Source organism: Chionomys nivalis, chromosome 18 (genome assembly GCF_950005125.1).
Source record: "Chionomys nivalis chromosome 18, mChiNiv1.1, whole genome shotgun sequence".
NCBI classification, from domain to species: Eukaryota; Metazoa; Chordata; class Mammalia; order Rodentia; family Cricetidae; genus Chionomys; species Chionomys nivalis.
In genome coordinates, this window is record NC_080103.1 from 18,300,050 (window position 1) to 18,326,071 (window position 26,022).

Here is a 26,022-nt window from a genome sequence, read left to right on the forward strand (position 1 = left end):
CCTTTGATGGTAAAGGTATAAATGGAGCATACTAGAATGGAGTGGACCATCTGATTCAACGATCCACCTCTTTGTAGGACTTTAGTATGTTTTTCTGACTCAACTCATTTGTATTCAACAGACTATAGTTTATTCTATACATTTTCTTCTTTTAGATATTATTTTATTTTAGGTGTATGGATGCTTTGCCTATATGTATATATGTGTACCACGTGTGCCTTGTGCCTGCCCTGCAGAAGTCAGAAAGGCACCCTGGAGCTGGAGTTGGGGATGGCAGTGAGCCACTATGTGGGTGCTGGGAACTGAACCCACGTCCCCTGACAGAACACCTCCTCTCCAGACTCGATTCCCCTCTGTTTAACAAGCTGTCACACAGTAGTTATCAAGTAAATTCTAAATGTAAAACAATATGTTGGAGGATATGGAGGATAAGGAAGGTGTGCAATACACATCTCTCAGTCTTAAGAAGCTTACATTTGAAGAGCAGGATGTGCATATGAATCTTTATGCTTATTATTTCAAGACCATATATCAACGATAGGTGAAAGACACAGGAATTTGAAGGACAGGAGAGCCTTTCAGGTTGAGAGCAGTCAGGATGGCCCAGAGAAAGAGCAGACATCTGAGCTGACCCGTAAAAGGCAAAAAGGAGCGCTTCATAGCAGATGGACCGCTCACTGTAGTCACTTCATGGGCTGGACCATGCTAGCAGCGAAATCACTGACAGCGACTTTTAATGACATATGCATATTATTTTAGATGGACCACAGGGAATAATGTTTCCTGATTCTAAAAGAAAAAAATCTGTATTTCTGATAATCTGTTATATATTTCTATATATTCTTTGAACCAACTATTTAAGTATATGCCTTGATTTCAGAGATAAGAAAATTCATTAAGCATTTAGAAGCCCCTACAGGCTGCGAATGTAGTTTAGTGTTAGAGCATTTGTCTAGCACTGCAAGACTCTACGTTTAATCCTCAGGACTGAATTTAAAAATAGCTCCCAACTGTAAGGCTGGAAAATCACAACGTTAATGTAATTGTTGTTACAATTACTGCTAATAGTATGGGCACACACAATTATCCTTTTCTTTTTTCTTAACTCACAAAGCAAAGAACATCATTCCTTTTCAAATGCCATAAAGTAAATACAACTTTGACAACTTCAAATAAATTTTTAGGACAATGTTCTAAATTATGAATGAAATAATTCAGGAGGAAATTGATATAGAACCAATTTTCATATGATACAAAATTAGAAAATCACTGTAAGAGTTAGGGGTGCCTTCTTATAATTCAGCACACTTATGAATTATGAAATGCTGTTATTGCTACAATATATGAACTATATTTTTAAATGGCATTTATGCTTCAAACTTGTGTGTGCACATATTATTCCTTCATTTTATCTTTTCACCTATATAGAATGTGAAACTCCAAAGTCCCAAATCAGGTAGAGACTCCGCTTGACTTTAGATGACTTTTGTCCTAAGAACTTGTCTTCTAAAACAGCCGCTAAGTCAGAGTGATTCATCTCAGGAAGAGTCATTGTTCTTGTAAACAGCTTCTGCTGTTTAGATTTACTTTTGGGTTTCCCAGACTGACAATTTTGTTTTGTCATGGGCAAAGCAAAGATAGAATCATTCAAACAAACAAACAAAAACATTGTTTCAGATAGGCTATTTGAAAATTGAAATAGTCAAAATGATCTTCTGTAAAAAGAACAAAGCAGAAAAATATTGTACTACCTGACTTCAAAATACACAAAGCTATAGAAATCAGAATGCCAAGGTACTGCCATAAAACGTGACACACAAACCAGAAGAACAGAATAAATATCTTAGAAAAACTGATATGTGCTTCTATTGCCAACTGACTTTTGATAAAGAAAGATGCAATGAACATGCACAGGAAACAGGACAGCTTTTTCAATAAATGACTTTGTGAAAACTAGGTGTCCACATGTATAATAAAGGTGGGCTCCTACCTCTTACAGGTCCCCCAAAATAACCCAGCATCTACTAAACATTTAAGTCTAAGACCTGAAACTATGAAACAACTAGAAAAAATCTTCAGGACTTTGGCATGGGCAAGGACATTTTTGAACAGGACATTAAAAGAAAATAAGGAAATAAAACAATAATAGAAAAGTAGAATTATACCAAATAAAAGACCTCATGCAGCAAAAGCAACAATCCTTGCCTTTAACTTAGAAAGCCTTCATTCATTATGCATCTAACAAGTACAGCAGTGGTCAACATTACTTTAGTGACTCAAATTTTATTGCTATCTATCTATCTGTCTGTCTGTCTGTCTGTCTGTCTATCTATCTGGTATTTTCAAAACAAGGTTTCTCTATGTAGCCATGGCTATTCAGGAACTTTCTATGTAAACCAGGCTGGGCTCAAATTCACAGCACTCAGGAAACAGAGGCCAGTCAATCTGTGAATTTGAGCCCAGCCTGGTTTACATAGAAAGTAGCCTGATTTTAAAATTGACAGTAGATCTCAAAAGAAGGCATTCCTATGGGCAACAGAGATACAGATATTCAGGATCACTAGCCGTCAAAGAAATACAAGTGAAAACCACAACGTGTCATAACCCCTTTCCACTCCAAAACTCAAGTGGCAGCTGGAGCCAGGCATGGTGGCACATGTCTTTAATCGCAGCACTCCAGAGGCAGTGACAGGCAGATCTCTGAGTTTGAGGCCATCTGGTCTACAGAGTGAGTTCCAGGACAACCAGGGCTACACAGAAAAACGCTGTCTTGGGGAGAAAATGTGGGGCTGAAGAGATGACTCAGGGGTTAAGATCACTAGTTACTTCTCCACAAAACCCAGGTTCAGTTCCCAGCACCCACACTGTTTGCTCACAACCATCTGTAATTATAGTTCCAATGGGGTTGATGCCCTCTGGCCTCTGTGGGCACTGGACACATGTGGTACATACACATACATGCAGATAAAATACCCATCCAGATAAAATTAAACAGAAACAGAGCAGGGCCTGGAAGGTAGCTTAGAAGGTAAAATCACTTGTCTGACACCCTGAGTTTGATCTCTGAAACCAGCATTAGGAGAATTTATTCACAAAGTTGTTCTCTGGCCTCTTTATACACACAGAAGCATACACTATACTTCCTAACAATAAAGCAAAAACAAAAGATAAGTGCTGGCAAGAATGTATAGAAAAGGCAACCCCTGCACAGTGTTGTTAGTGGAGCTGTAAATTAAGGCAGCCATTACTGAAAACAGTATGGAAGCTGGACATAGTGTGTGTCTGTAAGCCTGGCACTCAGGTGCGTGGAGGCTGTGTTAGTCACTTTCTCATTGCTATGACAAAAATACCTTGTTATTACTCATTTTTCCCCTGAGTTTTGCTGATATTTTATACTAAAAAACTGGGTAACATCTACTGGGAATGCATAGGTACTTCACAAACATTAGCACAGACTGCAATTGTCATTATCATATTTATTCATGTTATCACATTACTAAAATATACATATATAGGTACTATAATGTGAATATTAAAAAGCATGAGATTTTGAAGCAGTCTATATCTACTAAAAAGTACCAAAACATATAACCTTAATTAAAAATATACTTTCTGAGGGGCGGGTATGGTGGTACATGCCTTTAACCCCAGCACTTTGGAGGTGAAGTCAGGCAGATCTCTGTGAGTTCAAATCTAACCTGGCCTATATAGTGAATATTAGTCTCAAAAACAAACCAAACAAAACAATCAATAAACAAAACAAACAAACGAACAAAAACAAAAACTAACAAAATACTTTCTGAGACAGATATTGAGGCTCACATAATAACCCTAGCACCTGGGAAGCTGCAGCAGAACAGCCAAAAGTTCAAGCTGCCATTGATTATAGAGTAAGACCCCGTCTCAATAAAACAGCAAAAATACATGTGTTTGGGGCTGGAGAGATTGATGGTTTAGGGGTAAAGGCACTGGCTGCTCCTCTGGAGAACCCAAGTTTGGTTCTCAGCACCCACATGATGGCTCGTCATCATCCATAGCTCTAGCTTCAGGGGATTTGGTTCCCTCTTCTGATCTTTGCAGGTACCAGGCACACGTGTGTTACACATACATACATGCAGGCTGTCTTAGTCACTGTTTTATTTCTGTGAAGAGGCACCATGACCAAGCAACTCTTTCACAAGAAAGTATTTAATTGGGGGGTTGTTTATAGTTTTGGAGGGCTAGTCTGCTATGACGGAGAAAGCATGGTGGTATCTATGTACTAGAGCTGAGAGCTACATCCTGATCCGTAGGCAGCAGGGGCAGGAAGGAAAAGAGGGAAGGAGATGGAGGGGAGAGTCTCACTGGGCCTGGCCTGGGCTTTTGAGTGGTTTCTTTTTTTTTTTTTTTTTTTGGTTTTTCGAGACAGGGTTTCTCTGTGGTTTTGGAGCCTGTCCTGGAACTAGCTCTTGTAGACCAGGCTGGTCTCGAACTCACAGAGATCCGCCTGCCTCTGCCTCCCAAGTGCTGGGATTAAAGGCGTGCGCCACCACTGCCCAGCTGGCCTGGGCTTTTGAAACCTTAAGTCCAGTCCTAAGGATCCACTACCTCCAACAAAGCCACACCCCCCTCAATAAGGCCACACCTCCTAATCCATTCTAAACAGTTCCTCAACTGGGGACTAAGGATGTAAATAGATGAACGTATGGAAGGTCACCCATTCAAACACAGGCAAAGCACTCATATCCATAAAATATTTTTAAAAATACTATTCTTTAAATTGATTTTCTCATTTGTAAAATGGAGTTGATGTGTGTGTATGTGTGTGCGTGTGTACTGAGATAAAGCATTTAAAGCTTTTTAGCACAATGTCACCAAATAGACCTCATTAAATATCTTCCAAGTGTTAGGATAAGCGGAATATGTAGGAAAAAATCACTACTTTTTTTTTTTTGAGACAAGTTTAGCCATGCAGCAGCTCAGGTGGTCTTAAACTTTGTCCTCCTGCCTCAGCCTCCCAAGTGCTAGAAATACAAGTGTACGCTACTATGTCCAGTTTAAAAGTCCTACTTAATGCTTATACTGAAGTTAGGTGGATAAAATTAATACCTGTGTCGGATCATTGATTACCTGTGTGACACTAATTCGAAACAACGGGACTCAGGAAAACAGAGTGGTGTTACTGGAGTGGTTTACTCAGCAGAAAAAACATCTTTGAGAATTTAGAGGAAAGAAGAATTACGGAAGTAATGACAAGCCTAGTACAACGCAAAAAAACATAACATGCAAAGAAATCATGAGAAGGTTATTTGTTTTACAGTGCTGAGATCAAATTCAGGGCTTCATACATGTTAGGTAAGTGTTCTACCACTGAGCTACTCCCCCAGCTGGTGACTAGGTTATTCTCATTGCAACAGAGGTTCAGCTTTAAAATACAGAAGATAAATTTAGATAAAGTGCAGTAAGGTTTTGAAGCTAGTCAGAAGAAATATCCAGAATGTAAAAATCCATGAAGACAGTGAGGTGGTGGGCCGTGGTTGCAAGCTGGCTCACTAAACACCTCAGGACCAAGCCTCCATCTCACAGAGCATCACAAGGCCAGCCCTCCTACCCTCTCTGGACGAGAGGACTCTAGGAACCCGTCTTACACATGGCATAGAACCTACTAGAGCCAGAGGGCAGTGAGAACTTCATTTTTAAGTCAGCACAGCTGTGCCGGCAATTTACTCCCTAACTGTCTCAAGCTTTTGTTGTTACGATTTATCATGATGGACTGGACCCTGAAATTATGAGCCAAAATAAAAAAATCTTTCTCCGTTAAAAGCAAGCAAGCAAGCAAATTGGTGGTTTCCAGGGCTAGGGGCAAAGGAGAGGAGGGAGATAGGAATGGTGTATATCTTCCTTTGCGGTGATGAAAACTGTTCTGGAATTAGACAATGATGATGATTTGCAATGCTACGAGTGCACTGTTACAGGTGAGAAATCTTATGTGTACTTTACCAGATTCCCTAAGCTAGGCAGAGGAACACAAACCTAATACAGACAATAACAACATTGTAGATTCTTTCTCTGGGAGCACTTAAGATGAAATGATATTTCAGGAAAACATCCACCAAGATATTGCTAACAATTTACTTCTCAGAATATTCCCTAACAGAAAACAGAAAGATCAAGAACTGCCTTAAAGTGTTTATCAAATAGTTATTGGGTTGGTACTGGAAATCAGTACTATCCGGCATATAAGAAATAAACGACAATACTCACATCGTAGGTGAATTTTACAGCTTCAAAATACTATGTCCATGGCTGTCGAGATAGCTCAGAAAATAAAAGTGCTTACCTTGCAAACTTGATGAGCAGACTTCAATCCCTGTAACCCACATAAAAAAGATGGATAGGTCTGTGGAGATGGTTGTGGTAAGGGCTCTTGTCACCAAGCATGACAACTTGAGTTGGATGTACGCAGTAGAAGTAGAGAACTAACTTCCAAAATTATCCTCTACACGCACACTGTAGTATGTGTGTGCCCCCCATAAAGGTTAAAACTTAGAAACCCAGATGTGGCGATACCACATCTATAATCCCAGCACACACATAAGGAGATGAGAGGTAGAGGCAATACCACAGCTATAATCCCAGCACACCTAGAAGGGATGAGAGGTAGAGATGGGAAGATCACCTGGGAGCTTGAGGGCGGGTAAACCTGGCGTGCCAAGCTCAGTGTCTGAAACCAGGTGGGAAGACAAAGTCAGAAAAACTGTCTTTTGTTACGTGTGCACTATGACACACATGCACATACACACAAGCGTGTCCATGCACACACCTGTGGCTAATGACAGGTGAGACTCTAATGAGTTCATTTTCAGAATATACTAATATATGGTATAACAACACTTAAGTGCTGTGTGATAAGAAATTTATGTCACCAGAACATTTTGTATTTTAGGTGTTTACATCATGGGAAAATTACTCATTATTTAAAATTAAGAAAAGTTTCAAACATGTACCTAGCTTCTAGATGTAGCACCTATTGATAAGTTGTCCTGATAGTATCTGATTTCCAGATTACATTGCTTTTCTCCAGCTATCTCAGAAATGGCTTTTCAGCTGGATATTTGAGTGGTGACATATGCCTCTGACCCTAGCACTTGAGAGGATCTCTCTGTGAGTTACAGAACAGCTTGGTCTACATAGTGCACTCCAGGGCAACTAGGACCACATAGTAAAACTGTCTAAAAAAAAAAAAGTCCTTTTATAGTCAGCTTATAGTCAGCTTACTTGAATCTAGAGTCAAACAAAACCTATATATCGCATTTTTGTTTCTTTTAATATCTGTAACAGTTCTTCCTTTTTGCAATTTCTAGCAGTGTTCGTTTGCTGAAGAGAATGGATTACTGGTCCTTCATGACCAATAATTGTATTCTATGACTAATTTAACATGTTCCTTTATCCACTAAACCTTCCTGTAAAATAAACTAGATCAGAACCTTGCTAAAATCAGTTCCCAGTTTCTTTGGAAGAATACATCTGTGAGTTCGTGTTTGATGAATCATGGGCTCCTTGGTCAACAAAGCAGGCCTACACTTTTGAGGCTCGGGTCATCGCTCAGATAATTCCTTTCCCAAGGTGTGACAGTCCATTCCATGGTTTCTATGCCCCCCCAGGAGATGGAGACCCTGGAGGGCAGTAAATGTTGTAAATCTTTGTGGCAGCTGGATGGGGCACACACCTGCGATCCTACGGTCACACCCTTTTTGGTGTCAGACCTCCAGGCACACCTGATTTGGCTAGCTTTTAGACACACTTGTGAGGAACTATCTTGATTAGATTGAGGAAAGACGACCCACCCCCAAGGAGTGGTTAGCATCATTCTCTGGGATTGGGTCCTGGACTGAATAACAAGACCTCTAGCTGAGTGGAACCAGCACTCAGCACTCCCTACCTTTCTGACCATGTGTGCAGTGTGACCAGCTGAGCTTGAGCCCCGCTCCCAGGACTACCCCCCATGAATTTATATACACTGGGCCTGTGAGTCAACACAAACAACTCCTTTCCTTAAGTTGCTCTTGTCAGGTGTGTTGTCATGGCGACAGGAAAAGTAACTAAGATAGTGGTTGCACGCTAAAATGGACTGAGAGCAAAAATTACATGGACACAAACCATGTTCTGACCTGACTTCTAATTGGTGGATTTCTTTGCTTTGCTATATACTTTCCTTATTACAGCTCTACATCAAGATGATTCTCCTCCACCTCCACTCCCAGAAAGAACTCTGGAGTCCTTCTTCCTTGCTGATGAAGACTGTAAGTTAGCATTACTTTACAAAAAAGTTATAAAGTAAAATGTTGAAAGGTTTAAAATAAGTGTGGTGGTGCATGCCTATAATCTCGGTCCTTGAGAGGTGAAGACAAGAGCATCAGGAGTTCAAGGTCATCCTTAGCCATATTGTTTAAGGACAGCCTAAGCTGTTTGAGACCCTGTCTCCTAAAAACATAGACAAGGCTGGGTGTGGTGATGGGCTAGGGAGCAGAGGCAGATCTCTGTGAGTTTTTTAGACCCTGCCTAAAGGGAGCCAACAACAAAGTTAAATACAATAAATCCTACATGGAAAGGTACAAAGAATGAGTAAATAAAAGAATAAATTTTAAAACCTACAATATATAATGAAAATGATACCTAAGAAGGCGAAACATATAGACCAAGCCTGAATATACACCCATATTTAAGTCATAGGCTTTAAAAAATAAACAACAAAACATATAGGCCAAGCCTGAATATACACCCATATTTAAGTCGTAGGCTTTAGAAAATAAACATTTTTCTTTCTTTTCTATTTCCTTTTTTTTTAAGGTTTGCAGGTCCAACCCATAGAAACTTCCTCTACTAGCTATCCAGAAACCACAGAGAACTCAACATCTTCTACACAAGCATTGAAGACCCCTGGAAAAGGTTTCACAAGGAGCAAAGTAAGACCAGAGATTTAGAAAACAACCCAGAGTTTCCCTTACTACATACAGGTTTCCCCTCCATAGCATTAAGACTGCAAATTATATTAAGCACCTTTATTAAACTGAGTTTTGATCTCAGACAAAATTAATAGAAAGCAAATCTATGCAATGAATGAGAGTAATTACAGTGACATGTTAGAATATTAAAATAAATGTATTATCTACAGAGAAAGTTCAGGACTAGGTCCACATATGTGTAGGGATTTAGTAAATTATGGTGTGTTTCAAATTAAGGGATAAAGATGGATAGTTTCATAATTGTTAGTGGTTGAGAGTGTAGCTCAGTTAGTAGACTGCTTGCCTAAGGCATGACTGAAACTTGGAGCTTGACCCAGGGTGGTGCATAACTGTAATACTCAAGTCCCAATATTTGGGAGGTGGAGACAGGAGGACCAGAAGTTCAAGGCTGGGATACATGACACCACGTCTCAGAAAAATTGTTGATCTAAATAAGTAATAATGTAAAAAAAATAGGATCTACAATTCATATCAACAGCAGGATAAAGTCTAGATAGCTAAAAGATTTAAATGTTAAAATGTATAATATACATAAACCTACTAAAGAGGACTGGAGAGATACTCAAGAGATTAAGAGCACTGACTGCTCTTCTAGAGGACCTGAGTTCAATTCCCAACACCCACATGGAGGATCTTAACTGTCTTTAACTCCAGTTCCAGAGGATCTGACGCCAGGCATATACACGGTGCATAGACATACATGTAGGCAAATCTCTACACACATAAATGATAAATCAATCTAATTTTTAAAAAAAATCTAAAAATGAAATGAAAAAATAGTCTCCTCAAAGGACTCAATAATAACTATGTTAAAACTCCTAAGTTACAAGAGTACTTTTTGGTAAGATAATTTTGTAACTCTGGAGTATACTGGCCTTTGTAACTGTAACACTCCAGAGGCATTAAGGGAAAAGATATACACTTTCCACTAGACGAAACAAAAAGTGTCTGCATAGTGAAGGAAAGTTACTTAAAAATCAAAGCTAAAGACCAAATTGGAGAGAAAAATGCCTGTAACTGGCACTGTAGCCAGGGCTATTTGTCAAATATATGACGAATTGCTAAAAATCTATAAGTATAAAGTAAAAATGGGCAAAAAGTACGTGATTGAAAAGCAAAGCAACCCCCAGAGGCTGTTGTCTGCTCTGGAATACTCCCAGTAAAGGGGGAGAAGGAGGCCTGTCATCATGACCCTGGCATGATATTACTATGATACATATGGTAAAATAGTAAGATAGGACCAAGTGGTAATTTTGTACTGAATTAAGATGTAAGATGGAAAAAATAATTGCATTTTCATGGCTATTATTCAGGAAACTAGTTCTGTTAAGTCTGTATTTTTAGTTGACTGAAGCATTTTGAACTTTATAAGAAAACATTAACTTTTCCTCTTTCTTCACTTTTATAGAGTTTAAAGATTTTCAGAAACATGAAAAAAAGTAAGTTCATTTGTACTTATTTTCTCGAATGTATCCAAAACTTCTGAAATTACACAATTTTTGGTATAATCACCCTATAAAAAAGTTAACAATATCATTCCCAAACAGAACTGTGGGTTGGAGCTATCACCCAAGCCTTGACTTCGCTGGGCTCCAGCAGGCTAATGTTGGGATGGGGTTTCTTTTTTTTTTTTTTGTTTGTTTTTTCGAGACAGGGTTTCTCTGTGGTTTTGGAGCCTGTCCTGGAACTAGCTCTTGTAGACCAGGCTGGTCTCGAACTCACAGAGATCCACCTGCCTCTGCCTCCCGAGTGCTGGGATTAAAGGCGTGCGCCACCACCGCCCGACCCACAGATTATAATTACTACAGTGTTTAGAATTTTCCACCCATACCAAGATGCTTAGATATAAATGTTATTTAAAACTCCTAGCAGTCTAACCTGAGATTCATTTTCTTTGAACACAGTAACAGCAAAGCATATTGTGAAACAAATGTGTTGGTTTAATGAAACAAGCAAAGCATTGACGCAGTTCCATTTTTACATGGGTTACCAGCAGTAAAAGTCTGTTGCTTACTATTTTGCTGTATTGTAATGAAAATAAAAACCCACGAGTTCTTTAAACTCTTTGAATTCTCTTAGACATCTTATTTACAATTACAAGGTCTATAAAGCATGATGACATGACTCTTAGAAATTTGATCCACTCGGTTAGCCAGGAAGGACTAAATCGTTGATATTATGCTATAGGGAAGGACAAAGAACACCAAGGAAACTTGGAAAGCAAACCTCCTGAGGAGGAAAAGAGAAAGGGGAACAAAAAAAAAGAAGAAGAGGAGGACTTCAGGGGCCAGTTACCCCGCTACACAGAAAGCCAGAGAATAAGAAGAAAGGTGTATAGAAAGATGAAAGCCACGAGGCAAAAGATAGACGGGATAATTTAAGAAAAGCTGGCAAGAAACAAGCCAAGCTAAGGCTGGGCATTCATAAGAAAGAATAAGACTCCATATGATTGATTTGGGAGCTGGGTGTCAGCCCCCCTTCCCCAAAAAACAGAGTAGTAAAATGACCAACTAATCTTACTTTTTTCATTCTCTCATCATTACTCTTGTTTCCTTTAATAGCATCCATCATGTTATTATGTATGTGTTTGCGAGCTCACTTGCTTAATTTTTGAATCCCTCACTAGACTTAAGTTGCACAAAATCCTAAGAGCCAGCCAGTATTATATACACCAGGTGCCTTCCACAATGTCTGGCTTATAGCAGGCATTCAAAAAATATTCATAAAAATAAAGAAAAAAAGCAGCCAGAAATGCTAGCTTAAAATAACAGATAAAAATGCTATTTTCATTAAAAACTTAACCTCAGACCAATGAGAGATCCAGATTGGGAAAGAACATAGGGAATTCTTCAGTCCTGAGTATCTGGAAGGGGTGGAGGACAGGTATACAAGTCTAAGCTCATGCAGGTCTAAACTCCAGGGTCAATTTGAGGACTTGATACAGTTCTTAGCAGCCAAAGAATATAGATTCAAAGTAGCTGAAAAACAAAAATACAGGCTAGCCTATATTTAGAGGATGCCCTGAGAGTTTTTACATAAAAAAGAAGGCTCAGTCTCACACCACATCCCAAAGATCTGCCAACATAAATCTACCTGAAGTTACTGTTTCTTTGATCTCCCCAAAATATTGTTATATCTAGAGAAAGAAAAGTGTTTCCTAAATAAGCTGATCGAATAAACTCTGGCTGACTGTACAAGTCAGTCCCTCGTTCGTCTTTGTCTACATCACTTCCCCAGTTACCATAATTTCCTTTTGAAATGTTAAAGTCATTCTTGACTAATTCTAGGGGAAAGGCATATTTCCCAACCAGACGTTAGCTATAGTGTTTAAAGATGATCTCAGAGGTCAAGTATGATGGTGATGATGGCAGACTATTGGGGTTATAAACTTTATGGAAGAAAAAATAAAGGACAAGCCTAGAAGGGAAAAGTGCAATGAGACACCATAAAAGGGTTTAGACTGAGATGCTATGCAATCTGTTTTTATCCTGGTTGCTGTATGGAGAGTGGATTAGAGGTGACAAAATGGAACTTGCCAACCATGATGCCCAGTGATGCCCGCTTTGAGCAGTAAAAACCTCAAGTAAATTTTGTTACTCTGTGTATGTGCGCACGTGCTGGTGAACATGGACACATGCATGCATCGTGGGCTGGGGGCACACGCCTCAACTTGTTCAGAGGACAACTTTGTAGAGTTGGCATTTCCCTTCTACCTTTACATGAGTTCCAGGGAACAAGTTCAGGTCCTCAGACTTACAAGGCAAACTCCTTTACCAGATGAGCCCTAGAGAGACATTGTAATTGCTCAGAAATACTACAGTTGCAACTCATAGAATGTCTAGTTAAGACTAACTGGAGCATAAGCGAAACTAACCGTCTTGTAACTAAGAATTCAAATTATTCATAAAGTAGCTAACCTCTCATTCCATATTGCTTTGTGTCATTCTTGTATATGTATTTGTGTTTGCCTGCGTACACACATCTACGCACATGTGTGGTCTCAGGTTGATGTCAGGCATCGTCCTCAACCATGTATCTACCTTACTTTTGAAGTAGGATCTTTCACTGAATTTAGAGTTTACCAATTGACTATATTAGCTGGTCAGCAAGCCCCAAGGATCCTGCTGTCTTTATTTCCCACACACCACTGGGATTATAGGCACATGACTGCCAGCCATGTCTTGCTTTTTGCCTGGGTGTTGGTATCTGAACACAATGCCTCATGTTAGCTCATCAAGTACTTAACCAAATGAGCCATCCCTCTACCCCAGCTTTGTTTCATTTATAAGCTTATTCATAGGCAGATTTTTTTTTTTACCATGTGGTTTCAGGCTTCTGATGGAAAAAATTAGTTTCTTCCTGGTTGCTTAAGCAACAGCCTGATGACTAGTGAAAATTGGTCTGATGTTGGACTGGTTCATTTGCCTCTGCCTGAATCAACTCTTACCAGTATATTTAACATCCCAATTAGGCAGGATAATGTGTCTTATATTTAGCCGCATAGTTATATACGGTCACTGATTACTCAGTAATGAGATAAGACCTATCCATCTTGTGTGACCATGCCAATGTACCAACAATGGAAGTCAGCCCAAGTTATTAGTCATTTCATTCTTCTGTAAGTAGAAATAGGTCCACCTGATGAGTGGAAACTGAAAATTGGGGAGGGTGTAAAGGGGAAAATTAAGCTGTTTTATCCCTGAGAATACACATTGAGCAGGGAGCATAAAAATAACTTGAGACAAGCCACAGGTTCCCTCCAATATACATTTGGTTAATCTTTACTGCCTTTGTTAAAAAATAAATAAAAAAGAGAGGAAAGAAAAAAGAAAGAGTAATCTTCTTTGGGACAAGTCTATTCTCTCAGTTCACATGTAGAGATTATTACCGTTCTTTCCCACCCATCTTCACCCACTGTGCTCCCCGCTAGCCTCAGTTCCCAGCCCAGGTCTTGACACACAGTACTAAGTATGCACTTAACTGGAAACGACTGAAATCTACTGTGTGTTCTAGTGATTACTACTCAAGTATCCTCCACAAAGGAAGTGTTCTAGATGTTTCTAGAAGCCTAATATTACATATTTATGTGTAAACACATACATGCAGTTCTCACATTGCATTTTGAAATGTTAAGAATAAGCAAAAGAGAGTATGTAGTAATTTCTCCTTACTTATAAGTTGTTTCGGAGAAAGTTTCCAAAAACCTGAGAAATCTTTATTCCTGTAAGACAAGGCACATATAAAATGTAGATCCAGTTTTACAGAGTTCCTTTTAAAACTTGGTAGAAACGGGCACATATTTATATTAAGGTGTTAGGAACACACACACCTTTTTAGGCCTACGCATATTAAATACAACAGTAAACCAAGCAACATAACAATGACTTTGGGAGGCTATGGCCTGAACTTAGAATCATCTATGCGAAAAAATTTGCTGGAAAGCAAGAAAGAAATTTAGGAGCAGAGGACAGTGTAAGAGAAAGCTCGGCTTGCGTGAGACGGGGAAAGCGTAAATTCCAAAGCCGAATGCCAGTTTTCTTTTGGGCCACTGTAGCACGGATTCTATTAGTCCTTAATAAATACCCAGAGTCAGAATTAGAATTCCTGCTATAGGCCACCAACCAGATCCCAAATCATGACACAGAGACTTGTCATTAGTTATGAATGCTTGGTCTTATCTTACCTCTTGTTTTTAATCCATTTCTCTTTATCTATGTTTTGCCTCAAGGCTTTTAACCTTTCTTTCATTCTATATATCTTACTTTCCTGTTTCCTCCTTGTCTGGCTAGCTGCTGCCTGGATTCCGGCCCCAAATGTCTCCCTCTCTTTCTACCCCATTCTCTCATTCCTTCTCTCTCATTCCTCGAGCTTAGATTTCTTCTCTTGCTTATTCTCTCTGCCCACCAGTCCTGCCTATCCCTCTACTGCCTCACTATTGGCCATTCAGCTTTTTATTAGGCCAATCATGTGCCTTAGACCGGCAAGGTGCAACAGCAGCACATCTCTCCATAATTAGCAAGTGCAGTGTAATCACATGCAACACCCCTTTACATAGAGGAATATCCCACACCACCATTCCTTTCACACATTTTCTTACATTTTGTGTATTGTTATATAATCTGTTTGCAAATAAAGTAAATCTTGCTTGGCATGGATATTCTGGCCTGTAATCTCTGTAGTTGGGACACTGAGGCAGGAGTACCACCACAAGTTCAAGGCCAGCCTGGGTTACATAATGAGTTCAGGCATACAGACTGAGAGCTTCCCCCTCCGTATCTTAATTATAATATAAAAATATAATTTCAACCATTTAGAACATGTTTAATATGATACTGATATATTTATTTTGGAGTATTGCTTGGGAGGAAATGTTTAATTTCAATAATCATGCAAGCAAATAAATGGTAATCTAAATCTGTTGTCATTCATTACCCAACATAATTTTCTTCTGATTACAGGTGTTTGTAATTCTTCCCCACCAAGCAAGCCAGCAGAATGTGTTCAGCCAAAAAATTCCAGCTCCTTTCTGAATTTTGGTATGTGTATTATTTTATAGCATAGTTTAAAATGTATATAAATTGGTGTTGGAGAGATGGCTCAGTGAATTCAGAGTAGTGGATACTCTTTCAGAGGACCCAGGTTCAGTTAATTCTAAGGTGGTTCACAACTGTCTTTAACTCCAGTTCTAGAGGAGCTGGTGATGCCCTCTGTTGGTCTCTGAAGGCATTGCGAACATATGGTGCACAGACATACATGGAGGCAAAACACCAATACACGCAAAATAAATTAATTCTAAACATTTAAAATCACTAGTTAATAAACATCTTCTTTCAGGTTTCTTTCAACTCTGGCATACAGTGTGTGTGTGCGTGTGTGTGTGTGTGTGTGTGTGTGTGTGTGTGTGTGTGATGCTATGTATTTCAGGTTGGCCTTGAACTTGTGATCCTCCTATCTTAACCTTCTGTGTGTTTGGATTACAGGCAGTTGCCACCATATCTAGCCTACTCTAGTTTTGTTTTTAGACTTAAATTTAGTCATATATGTAAATAGTTACTAGGAAAGGTGATGACATTAAATATTATGAATTTCTTAATGTTTCATTTTCTGCTCTCACTTTAAGTTTCAAACCCTTCTATTTTTCAATTTAAGGCACCAAAGCTGCTAAATATCAGATGCTTTGAAAATCTACCACAATCAAAGGAAAAGACAAATAAATGTCACCAGTCTGAATTTCTTTCTGAAAACACCTACTAATAGCCTTTATTTTATGTGAAACTTTTTCTTATTCTTTTTTTGGAGGCAAGGGAAGTGCATTTCAGGAAGTGAAGTAATTAAAACTTATTTAACAACTATTTCTTTCAGAATTGTTTTATATTTTCTAAGTTTTAGAAACATATTTTAGTAGACTCAGAAATTTCTGTGGCTGCATAGATATAGAACTTGATTTAATAACAGCACATAAATAAGTGCTTAATTTTATAAAAGTGAAATTTGTCATCCATGATGGGTGAATAAAACAGATAAACAGTGCTATGTATTCAGTTATTGAAGGCTATGATAATAATGGTTCTTCATACAATTATTACCATTAGTTAATTGTAAATGGTCTAAATTTAATTATTAGTAGTATTTGGGTTGGAGGTGTGGTCCAGTGGCAGAGTAATTGCCTTAGCATATAACAAGGCCATTAGTTTGATCTCTAGTATAGCAAAAAGAATATTCTATTTAATTTAAATTTTAATTACTATAATGCCTTTCCAGTCTATTATTAAATTGATCAACGAGAGTGTTTAACTTTTTCAATGATGTATTCTAAAATCCAAGTATTCATTTCCACATTTCCACATAAAAGTACTTATTTTCATTCAATTTTTTTTTTTTGTCTCCAGGTTTTGGAAATCGTTTTTCAAAACCCAAAGGACCAAGGAACCCACCATCAACTTGGAATATTTAATACACCACTGAATTTATAAGAATATTGGCTGCATATGTGCCTACAAATAAAACTACTAGAATACTGCTATAATAATATTAATAATATCAATAATGAAGATATAGTGTGTTAATAGCTTTCAAAAGGGAAGCTATATATAAAAAACTTCCAACAACCTTGTACTTTCATATTTTTGACATTTAGTTGGGAACTGTCAATAAAGTTTATCACGTTTCAAACTGGATTTATTTTTCGCTTTTGGAAGTTATTTTATTTTATAATTTATTTTTATTTCATATGCATTTGTGTTTTGCCTGCATGTATATCTGTGTGAAGACATCAGATCCCCTGAAACTAGAGTTACAGATAGTTATGAGCTGCCTGCCATGTGGGTGCTTGGAGTTGAACCTGGATCCTCCGGAAGAGCAGCCAATGGTCTTAACTGCTGAAAAGCTCTCCAGTCCCTCTGTTTTACTTTCTCCGGATATGTAAATTTTTGTTTTGAGATGATGTCTTTTTATGTTAATCTTGACTCTTTAAGGTAATCTTCCTGTCATAGCCTCTGGAGGGCTAAGATTATTAAAGGCACACGTCAAGCCCTGCACAAACATTCATTTTAATATAGGCCTGTAAGAATTTGATATTAACTAAAGTTCTCTTTATAAAATATCTTTATGTGTACAAGTTACAAGTGTTTTTGCCTGCATGTATGGATATATACCACCTATGTGTAGTGCACACCGAGGCCAGGAGAGGGAGTTAGATCCCCTTGAACTGGAATTACAGGTGGTACTTGCTTAGTGGATTCTGAGAACTGAACCAGTGTCCTTTGCAGAGCTGTAAGTGCTCATAACTGTCTGAGCCATCTCTTCAACCCTTCTACATTGCCTTAATAGCAAACTTCTTCTTTTTTTAATAGACAAGATCTTGCTATGTAGCCCCAGGCTGGCCTCAAACTAATGGTTCTCCTACTTCAACCTGAAGAATGCTGACATTACAGGTGTGCTCCATCATGACTGCCTAAAGGTTTTATTTAAAAAAACAAAAGAAAAACAAAACACTCTTTCCTTGTGTTTGCAGAACAAAATTACTGCTGTAGCAATGACTGTTCCCAGGGTATTATTTTTGTCTAAATGGAGTATACCTCCCCCACCTTCCCAAATGTGGAAAAGAAATATTAAAGAGAACGATGTACAAATAATGGCAGTGATCATTTTTATATTGCTATAACGGTGTACAACTATATTCCACATTGTTTTTTCCAATTCTACAAAAATAATCAACAGCAGTTACTTTTTGCTAGCACTTTAAACTTTAAAATTATTTTGAATTCTTTTTTGATAGTGTTTTCTTCATAGAAAAGGCCCCATATAAACCTGTACAGTTTATGTCCATAATTATTTAAAGGTACTGGTAGTTTGAAAATGTATTTCTGTAGGACTATGGATTCTCCCAAGTAAATTTCAAATCTACATTTACACAGTAAATAAGTTAATGGATATTGTTTTATTTTTTTATTTTTTTGTTTTTTTCGAGACAGGGTTTCTCTGTGGTTTTGGAGCCTGTCCTGGAACTAGCTCTTGTAGACCAGGCTGGTCTCGAACTCAGAGATCCGCCTGCCTCTGCCTCCCAAGTGCTGGGATTAAAGGCATGCACCACCACCGCCCGGTTTGGATATTGTTTTAAAAGATTCACTTTACTTTCCCATTCAATTGGATATTTTTACTTAAGAAAATACAACCTAGCAATAGTGTTATTTGTGCTTTAATACTTTTCGTTAGGAAACTGAATGCTAGGACTAACTGAAGGTATTGTTACTTGCTCATTGTAGTACAACGCATACCCAGTAGCTATTTTAAGCTATAACTTTTATTGCAGAAGTTCACTCTGCCTAAGTTACTTCTCTGGGAACTAGTGTTAAACCATAGTGCTTTCTTATATGCTTAGTATATCATGGTAGCCAATTATTAAATCAAATTTCTGAGGAAACACTATTTCCTGACGAACAGTGACGATTTTTTAAGTGTTGTCAGCTTGACAAAGCTTTTCCACATTTGCAAATTTGTACTTATGGTTTGAAAAAAATTAAACGATTTCTATACTTTTCGTTAAGTATAGTTGTATGTTTAACATAAATGCTGGATTCTACCTTTTCAAGTACATAGGGAAATCTGACTCTGGCAAGGTGGGGGCTGCGCTCAGGGCACTCCTAGCACCTGCCTTAAGCCTGCAGCTGTAATCACAGCAATGCCACTGAAAACGCTCCTATTTTTTCCCCCTGAATAGCAAACCCGCTACCCTTTACAACAAAATCGTCATTTTACACGATCCGAAATTCTTTTTCTCGTCGTTTGTCAAGGGTAAAAGCTGGAGATTCTTTTACCTCACAAAGGCTAGGAGAGAAATACGAAATTGAAAAGTCACTATGGAGATCACCTACTCCGGGCAAGAAGAAGGAACACCGCAAGAGGACCGCCTGAACACACCGCCAGACCCTGAAAGCTATTAACATTGTTTGGGCCGTTAGGGCGGTTGGCGGTAACTCGCCGGCCGGCGGCAGTTGCGTCGCACCCCGAAGCGTGCCTGGGCGCACGCTCCTTCTCTGCTCCTCCACTCAGAGAGCCGGGCGCACGGCGGGCGGTGGAACTACAACTCCCGCCAGGCCTTGCGCGTCCAGGGCGCTTTACAATAGAAGCTCGGTTGGCGAGGTCTGCGGAGAGGTGCCGGAACTGTCGTTTCCGGCATGTTCAGCTCTACGAGAAGGACGGAGCCGTGGAGGGCGGAGGAGAGACTCCAATGCCCAGCGGGCCCTGCGCGGGCGACGCTTGCGCGAATCGCGGACGGGGGGGCGGTCGGGACATTTAAATGTGTGTTTGTGGGTGAAATGGCTGCGCAGGTCGGAGCGGTTCGCGTAGTACGGGCGGTGGCGGCGCAGGAGGAGCTGGACAAAGAAGGGAAGGAGAAACCCCATGTTGGGGTCTCCCCGCGGGGAGTGAAGCGGCAACGCCGAGCGAGCAGCGGGGGTTCTCAGGAGAAGCGGGGGCGGCCGAGCCAGGACCCCCCTCTCGCTCCCCCTCATCGGCGGCGTCGCAGCCGCCAACATCCCGGGCCGCTGCCTCCAACGAATGCCGCCCCAACCGTTCCGGGCCCTGTTGAACCTCTGCTCCTGCCGCCTCCGCCGCCACCGTCGCTGGCGCCCGCCGGGCCCGCTGTCGCTGCCCCGCTGCCGGCCCCGGGCACCTCGGCCCTCTTCACCTTCTCGCCCCTGACGGTGAGCGCGGCCGGGCCCAAGCATAAGGGCCACAAGGAGCGGCACAAGCACCATCACCACCGCAGCTCCGATGGTGACCCTGGCGCCTGCGTTCCGGGCGATCTCAAGCACAAGGACAAGCAGGAAAACGGCGAGAGGAGCGGAGGGGTGCCTCTGATCAAGGCCCCCAAGAGAGGTGAGAGCAGGCGAAGCGCCTGGGCTCGGGCTCTAGATCTTGGTGCCCGTATCCCGCCCCTTTAGGACTGAAAGACGCCGCTCTACTCCCCTGAGCCCACTGGAGTGGACTCTGGATTGCAGGCGGTTGCCACAGTTTGACCTACTTGAGGCTTCTCTGTGAGGCCAAGCTGTCAGTTTCCATCCCCGTTTGCAGTCCCCCGGAGCCTTTGCAACGTTTATTTTCAAATTCGGCAGGGTTTCCGCGCCGCGCGGTGCTTGGCATTGGATTAGTAGGTGGGGTACTAAAACCAGCCTTACTGAAGTAAACGCTTGTCACTGAAAGTCCCTTCTTGTTTTCGTTCTTTGCAGTCTTTAGTTTTTCTCATGTCCGGCACCAAAATATTCACAGGTTTGATTATGGGCTCTGAGTTTGAATTCTCAAAGAGGTTACACAACTCTTAGCTTCGGCGAGGTTAAAAAAAAAATCACTTATGGTATTTCCTTTTCAGCTGGACGAGGTAAAAATAGCTAAAAAAATTAATATTAGCCTTTTTAGTTCTTAGTATGGCATAGGATTGGTCCGAGGCAGGTTTTTATCGCCCTCTGAATCTTAGGAAGTAGACCCACCATTTCTCTGAAGAGAAGGAAGCGTGTAGATGCAGATTCTAGTTTTGTTTCCTTCTGCCCGAGCACTGTTTGAGAATCTCTGCAATTTCAGCAGTCCTTAAAGGTATTTCACATAGAAGACATAGGACTAAGTGTGGTTTTGAGAAAAATTAGGTTAGCCAAAATTGGTGTCTACTATTGCCAGATCCTTGTAGCATCTGTTTATATTCTTCGTGGAAGAAATGAAGTGTACTTTTGGTCATGTCGGATTTATACTTTGTATATGATATTTATAACTTGTAATATTCATAATCTTAGTAATACTAGCACCCTAATATGTGTTTGAGTACTGGGACCCCCTTCAGTTATTACATGTTAGTGAACTAGTCTTTCAACCTGAAGTTTTGAGTATCTTGCATTTTTTTCCCATATATTTGGTCTTAGTGCTAACCAGTTTGTGTGTGTGTGTGTGTGCATTTAGGTGTAAATAATAAGTTTTCATTGGACAGAACTGCATCTTTTTCCTTCGGTGGTGTCCAGATAGCATTCTCAGGAAGTAGAGTTGTGGCAGGCTGACCAGTGTGCCAGTTTCCAATCTACAACTATTTTGCATATCAGAGTAGCTTATTTTTTGCCCTCATTCCCCCCACTCCATGGCATGTGTCCAGACACAGCTACAGGGAATTTTGAATAATCATTTCTTTTAAATTTATGTTGCAGGAGAGAACACCAGGGCCCAAAATGAAGAGACTTCACCTACATGGTCTCATTACCAAAGATGAAATTTAAATTAAAAAAAAAATCACCCAGCACTCGGGAGGCAGAGGCAGGCGATCTCTGTGAGTTCGAGGCCAGCCTGGTCTACAAGAGCTAGTTCCAGGACAGGCTCCAAAGCTACAGAGAAACCCTGTCTCGAAAAACCAAAAAAAAAAAAAAAAAAAAAAAAAAAAAAAAAAAATCAGAACCCAGACTCCTAAATGTTAGTTTAAGCTTCATCTCTGGTCTGGCCAGCTTTGCTTCCTTTTCTCTACCTCTTTGCTTTCCTTTTCCTTGTGCTTTGAGATTCTCGTTCTGGTAGCAGTCAGGCTGACTAGAAAGTATCAGTCTCTCTTTATGGGGAAGGTGGTGCTGACATGTGTAGTAATTCACAGTGTGCTTCTCTGAAGACTGTACAGGCCCTGTGTTCTTTTACAATCAGACAAAACAAGTCTCTAATACTGCTGGGTAGACTTTCCTCAGATGATGTAACTGTTCTGTATCTGTGCTGTCCAATATGGTAGCCATATGTGGCACTTCAGCAGATTTGTGATGTGGCTGTGTGACTGAAAAACTGAAATTTTATTCTAATTTATAACTTGTTGTGTACATGGCTACTATGTTGGACTGCACAGCTTTTTGCCAATTCATGAAGAAAAGAAATGGGTTAAAATCAGGCCATTTGAACATTATTCATTTTGGTTTATATATAATTGAATTGCATACCCAAACTATATATATTCTGGAGGAAGTAGGACCCTCTGGACAGATGTATTTGAGGAAACCTGTACTGTAGTGGTCTCAATATCTGAAATGCACTGGCATTTTAAGAGCTCTGAAGCTCGTGCTGAAAAGAAACTGGCTGAACATTGTTTATTATAAGCCTTTGGACCAATACTTGTAAATATCAGTATGTTTAGTTTTGGTACCCTCAGGTTCAGAAGGGATGACTTTGGAAGTAAATTTTGGTTCTAGTATTTACTGTGTGATTAGGATCGAATTAATCTTCTCTTTAACCCCAGTGTTCCTGTTTGTAAAATGGGGTTGGGTACTCCATTCTTATGGTTGTTACAGGGATGAAGAGGGGGCAGTGTATGAAAAGCACTTAAAATAGGGCTTGGCACATGGTAGGCAGTTAAAGCTGGCTTTTATTTTTACTACTTGGTCCTGTAAACAGCTTTAATAAAGTAGATTGTTGTTTACAGAGGAATCTCATCCTTTTATGTATGCTAAGAGTTTTAGGAATTGTCTAGTTACTTTGAAATAATTATAAATTGCAAAAAATACCATAGAGAAGTCCATTTCCTTTTCCATTTTACTTCAGTGGTTGTGTCTTACATAACTATTGTATAATACTAACACCAGGAAATTGACATTGGCACAATGTATCATTTTATCATATGTAGATGAGTGTAACCACCACTGTAAACAAGGCACAAAACTCTCCAGAAAGAGCTCTCATGAACCTTCATTTTGCAACATTAGGCAGTGTCTCCTTACCTTCTCTACTGTTTCTGACTAGTAAGAATCGCTAGTCTGTTCTCTATCTTTGAAATGTTGTCAATAGAGAATATGATGTACTTGGGGTCTTTTGAAGCTAGCCTGTAAACTCACCATGAGATCATCCATGTGTCAATGGCTCTCACTTTTTCCATCCTGGATAGTATTCTCAGCAAGGGTGTACAATGATTTCTTGGATTTAAGGGCATTTGGCGTCTAGTTTGGCACTACTAGAAATAGAGCTTCCCTTTCAGAGTTTTTTTTTTTTTTTCCCATTCAGAAGCAAATTTTTATTCTTTGAGGAATGTTCTTATTAGGTCATGTGGTTAAGTATATATTTAGGGGTTGTTTGTTTATTTTCTTTTTTTTTTTTTTTGGTTATTTTTTTTTTATCAGGTTGTCATACAGTTTTTTTATGCCGTGTTTTTTTGCCGAAAGGGAGCGTTCTCTAGATAAACAATCACTGGAACAACTGTAATTGAAAGCTTATTGTTCTTGCATTGAATTTCTCTTGTGCCTTTGTGAAATCACTTGTGCAGAAGATGTCTTGGTTTGCTTTCTGTTTCTGTGATAAACATCATGACCGTAACAACATAGGAAGGAAAGAGTTTACTTCACAGGTCGTCATAGTCCATCATGAAAGCAAGTCAGGAGCAGGAACTCAAGGCAGGAACCAGGATGCAGGAACTGAAGCAAAACCCACCAAGGAATGCTGCTAGCTTGCTCTATTTGTTTTCTTTTATCATGCAGGATCACCTGCCCAGGTTTGGTACTCTCCAGGCCATCTCATCAATTATTAATCAAAAAGATGTCCCACAGACTATCAGTCTGATGGAGGCATTTTCTCAATTGAGGTTCCCGCTCCCCATGTGGCTCTAGTGTATGCCAGATTGACAAAGCTAACCAGCACAACTGAAAGTTTCAGGAAAGCATGGGTTACAGAGCAAGTTCCCAGCCAGCTATGTTGGTAGAGAGCTTGCCTAGCTTGCAAAGCCCTGGGTTCAGTCCCCAGCACTGCCCCAAACTGGGTGTGGTAGCACTGGTTGTAATTCTAGCACCTAAAAGGTGGAGGTAGGAGGGTCAGAGGTTTAGGGTCATTCTTTCCCACATGTTAACTTGAAGCCGGCCTGGACCCTGAGACATTGTCTCAGAACAAAACAAAAATCAGTTCTTCTGCCTCTTATTTTACAAGTTACTAAGATTGGTTTTCATGTTTCAGATTATGGGAAAAACCTAACACATGAAAACCATGTGGGATGTAAATTCTATGTCCACAGATAAAGTTTTATTGGAATGCAACTGTCTATACCAGTTTTTGCATTATAGTAGCAGAGTAGGAGTAGGTGAGGCAGAGACCATATGCCCACAAAGCCTGCTGTGTTCTTTTCAGAGAAAGTTGGTTACCTCTGACTTGAGACCTGGAACATGACTAAGAGACCTGTTCCTGCACATCAGCCCAACAGTCCTCAGTCCAAATTCACGGATAGGCTAATTTCAGATATTACCACTTCAGACACCTGGCATGACTCATAAATAGTTAGAAGAAAAACTTGGCATGTGAGTGGGACGTAAAATGATTTTCAGAGGTGAAGTAACATGCTTGAAATTTTCTAATGGTGAAACTGAACCCTGGCTCCTAAGAAAAAACACCTCAGGGTCCACTTCACTCTTTCCGTTCTGTACGCTGTCTAATGCTTTATAAATAAATATTAAAAGATTTGCTCTGTCTTGTAAGCAGTATGCTTCAGACTACCTAAATAGCTCCCTGTATCCTTTTTTATCCTTTTTACCTGATCTTAATTTTTCTCTCTCATTTGTTATTGTTCATAGAAGCATAGACCAAAGATATTCCATCAAAATTAATAGTTTCGTTTTAATTGTTCTTGGTTAATAAGTATGATCTTAATTTATTAAGGAAAGAATAAGAAGATGATTGCCTTCTCTCAACTCCATTATCATCAAACCCCAGACTTGCTCTTCTATGAGTCTTCGTAGTCAGCTTTTCTGTTTTCCAGTTTTGACCCCCTTAAGTGCTATCATGTGGAAGTATTCTGTGCTACCCAAAAGATACTGGGTGTGATGTCACATTTCTGTGATCCCAGCATTTGGGAGACTGACTAAGCATTGCTAGTTGTAACAGGACCCTGTCTCAGAAAATAGAACGATATTGATAGAAACATGTGATTTGTTTTTGTAGTAGAAATGGAGAATTATTGGGATTGTATTGAGTGTGTATACATATATATACATATATACATACATGCGCACGCACACACATACACACACAGTCTCAGTTGTCAGAAACTTCAGGAAATGCTTTTTCCTATCCACCAGAGAGGAAAATATTCTTGTCAGTAAGGCATGAAAACTTCTGCATAGCATAATAATGCCCTCTTTGTGATCATGAATTGTAAAGGTATTATATGTAGTAAATACAGTAATATTTTTCTATATTGGAACCTCATATAGGCTAGCATCTAAAGTCCATTAATTGTAATTAATGGATAATAACTGGATAATCTTATAATAATCTGCCAGAGTGTTTAGGGAGAGGTGGATAGGAGAGGTGGAAAGGAAGAAAGTATACTGTATTGTAGTGGAAGACTGAATTTTGGAGTTAGATGGATCTGAAATTTGACTGTCAGCAAATTTATGACCTAATAAAAGTTACATCTTGTTTCAGATTCTGCTTCAATCTATGAAAAGGAATTTCTGTGTCTACTGGACTGAATTTTTGGATTAAAATGAGATAACGATAAAGGTCCTAATAGACATTTTTAGTGAGTCATCTATTT

The 26,022-nt window shown here is 39.6% G+C and overlaps 2 protein-coding genes across 4 annotated transcripts in view; both read left to right on the plus strand.

Moving 5' to 3' along the window:
• Positions 1-17,103, plus strand: part of Ptpn22 (protein tyrosine phosphatase non-receptor type 22) — a 49,904-nt gene extending 32,801 nt beyond the window's left edge. The window contains exons 15-19 of the mRNA XM_057793547.1: positions 8,205-8,282; positions 8,830-8,945; positions 10,414-10,444; positions 15,464-15,541; positions 16,895-17,103. Coding sequence (XP_057649530.1) covers positions 8,205-8,282; positions 8,830-8,945; positions 10,414-10,444; positions 15,464-15,541; positions 16,895-16,959 — 368 coding nt within the window. The 3' untranslated portion in view covers positions 16,960-17,103. The remainder of the gene's footprint in view (positions 1-8,204; positions 8,283-8,829; positions 8,946-10,413; positions 10,445-15,463; positions 15,542-16,894) is intronic.
• A 2,578-nt stretch (positions 17,104-19,681) lies between these two features.
• Positions 19,682-26,022, plus strand: part of Rsbn1 (round spermatid basic protein 1) — a 48,880-nt gene continuing 42,539 nt past the window's right edge. For all 3 annotated transcript variants that reach the window (XM_057793319.1, XM_057793321.1, XM_057793320.1), the window contains exon 1: positions 19,682-20,384. In XM_057793319.1, coding sequence (XP_057649302.1) covers positions 19,682-20,384 — 703 coding nt within the window. The remainder of the gene's footprint in view (positions 20,385-26,022) is intronic.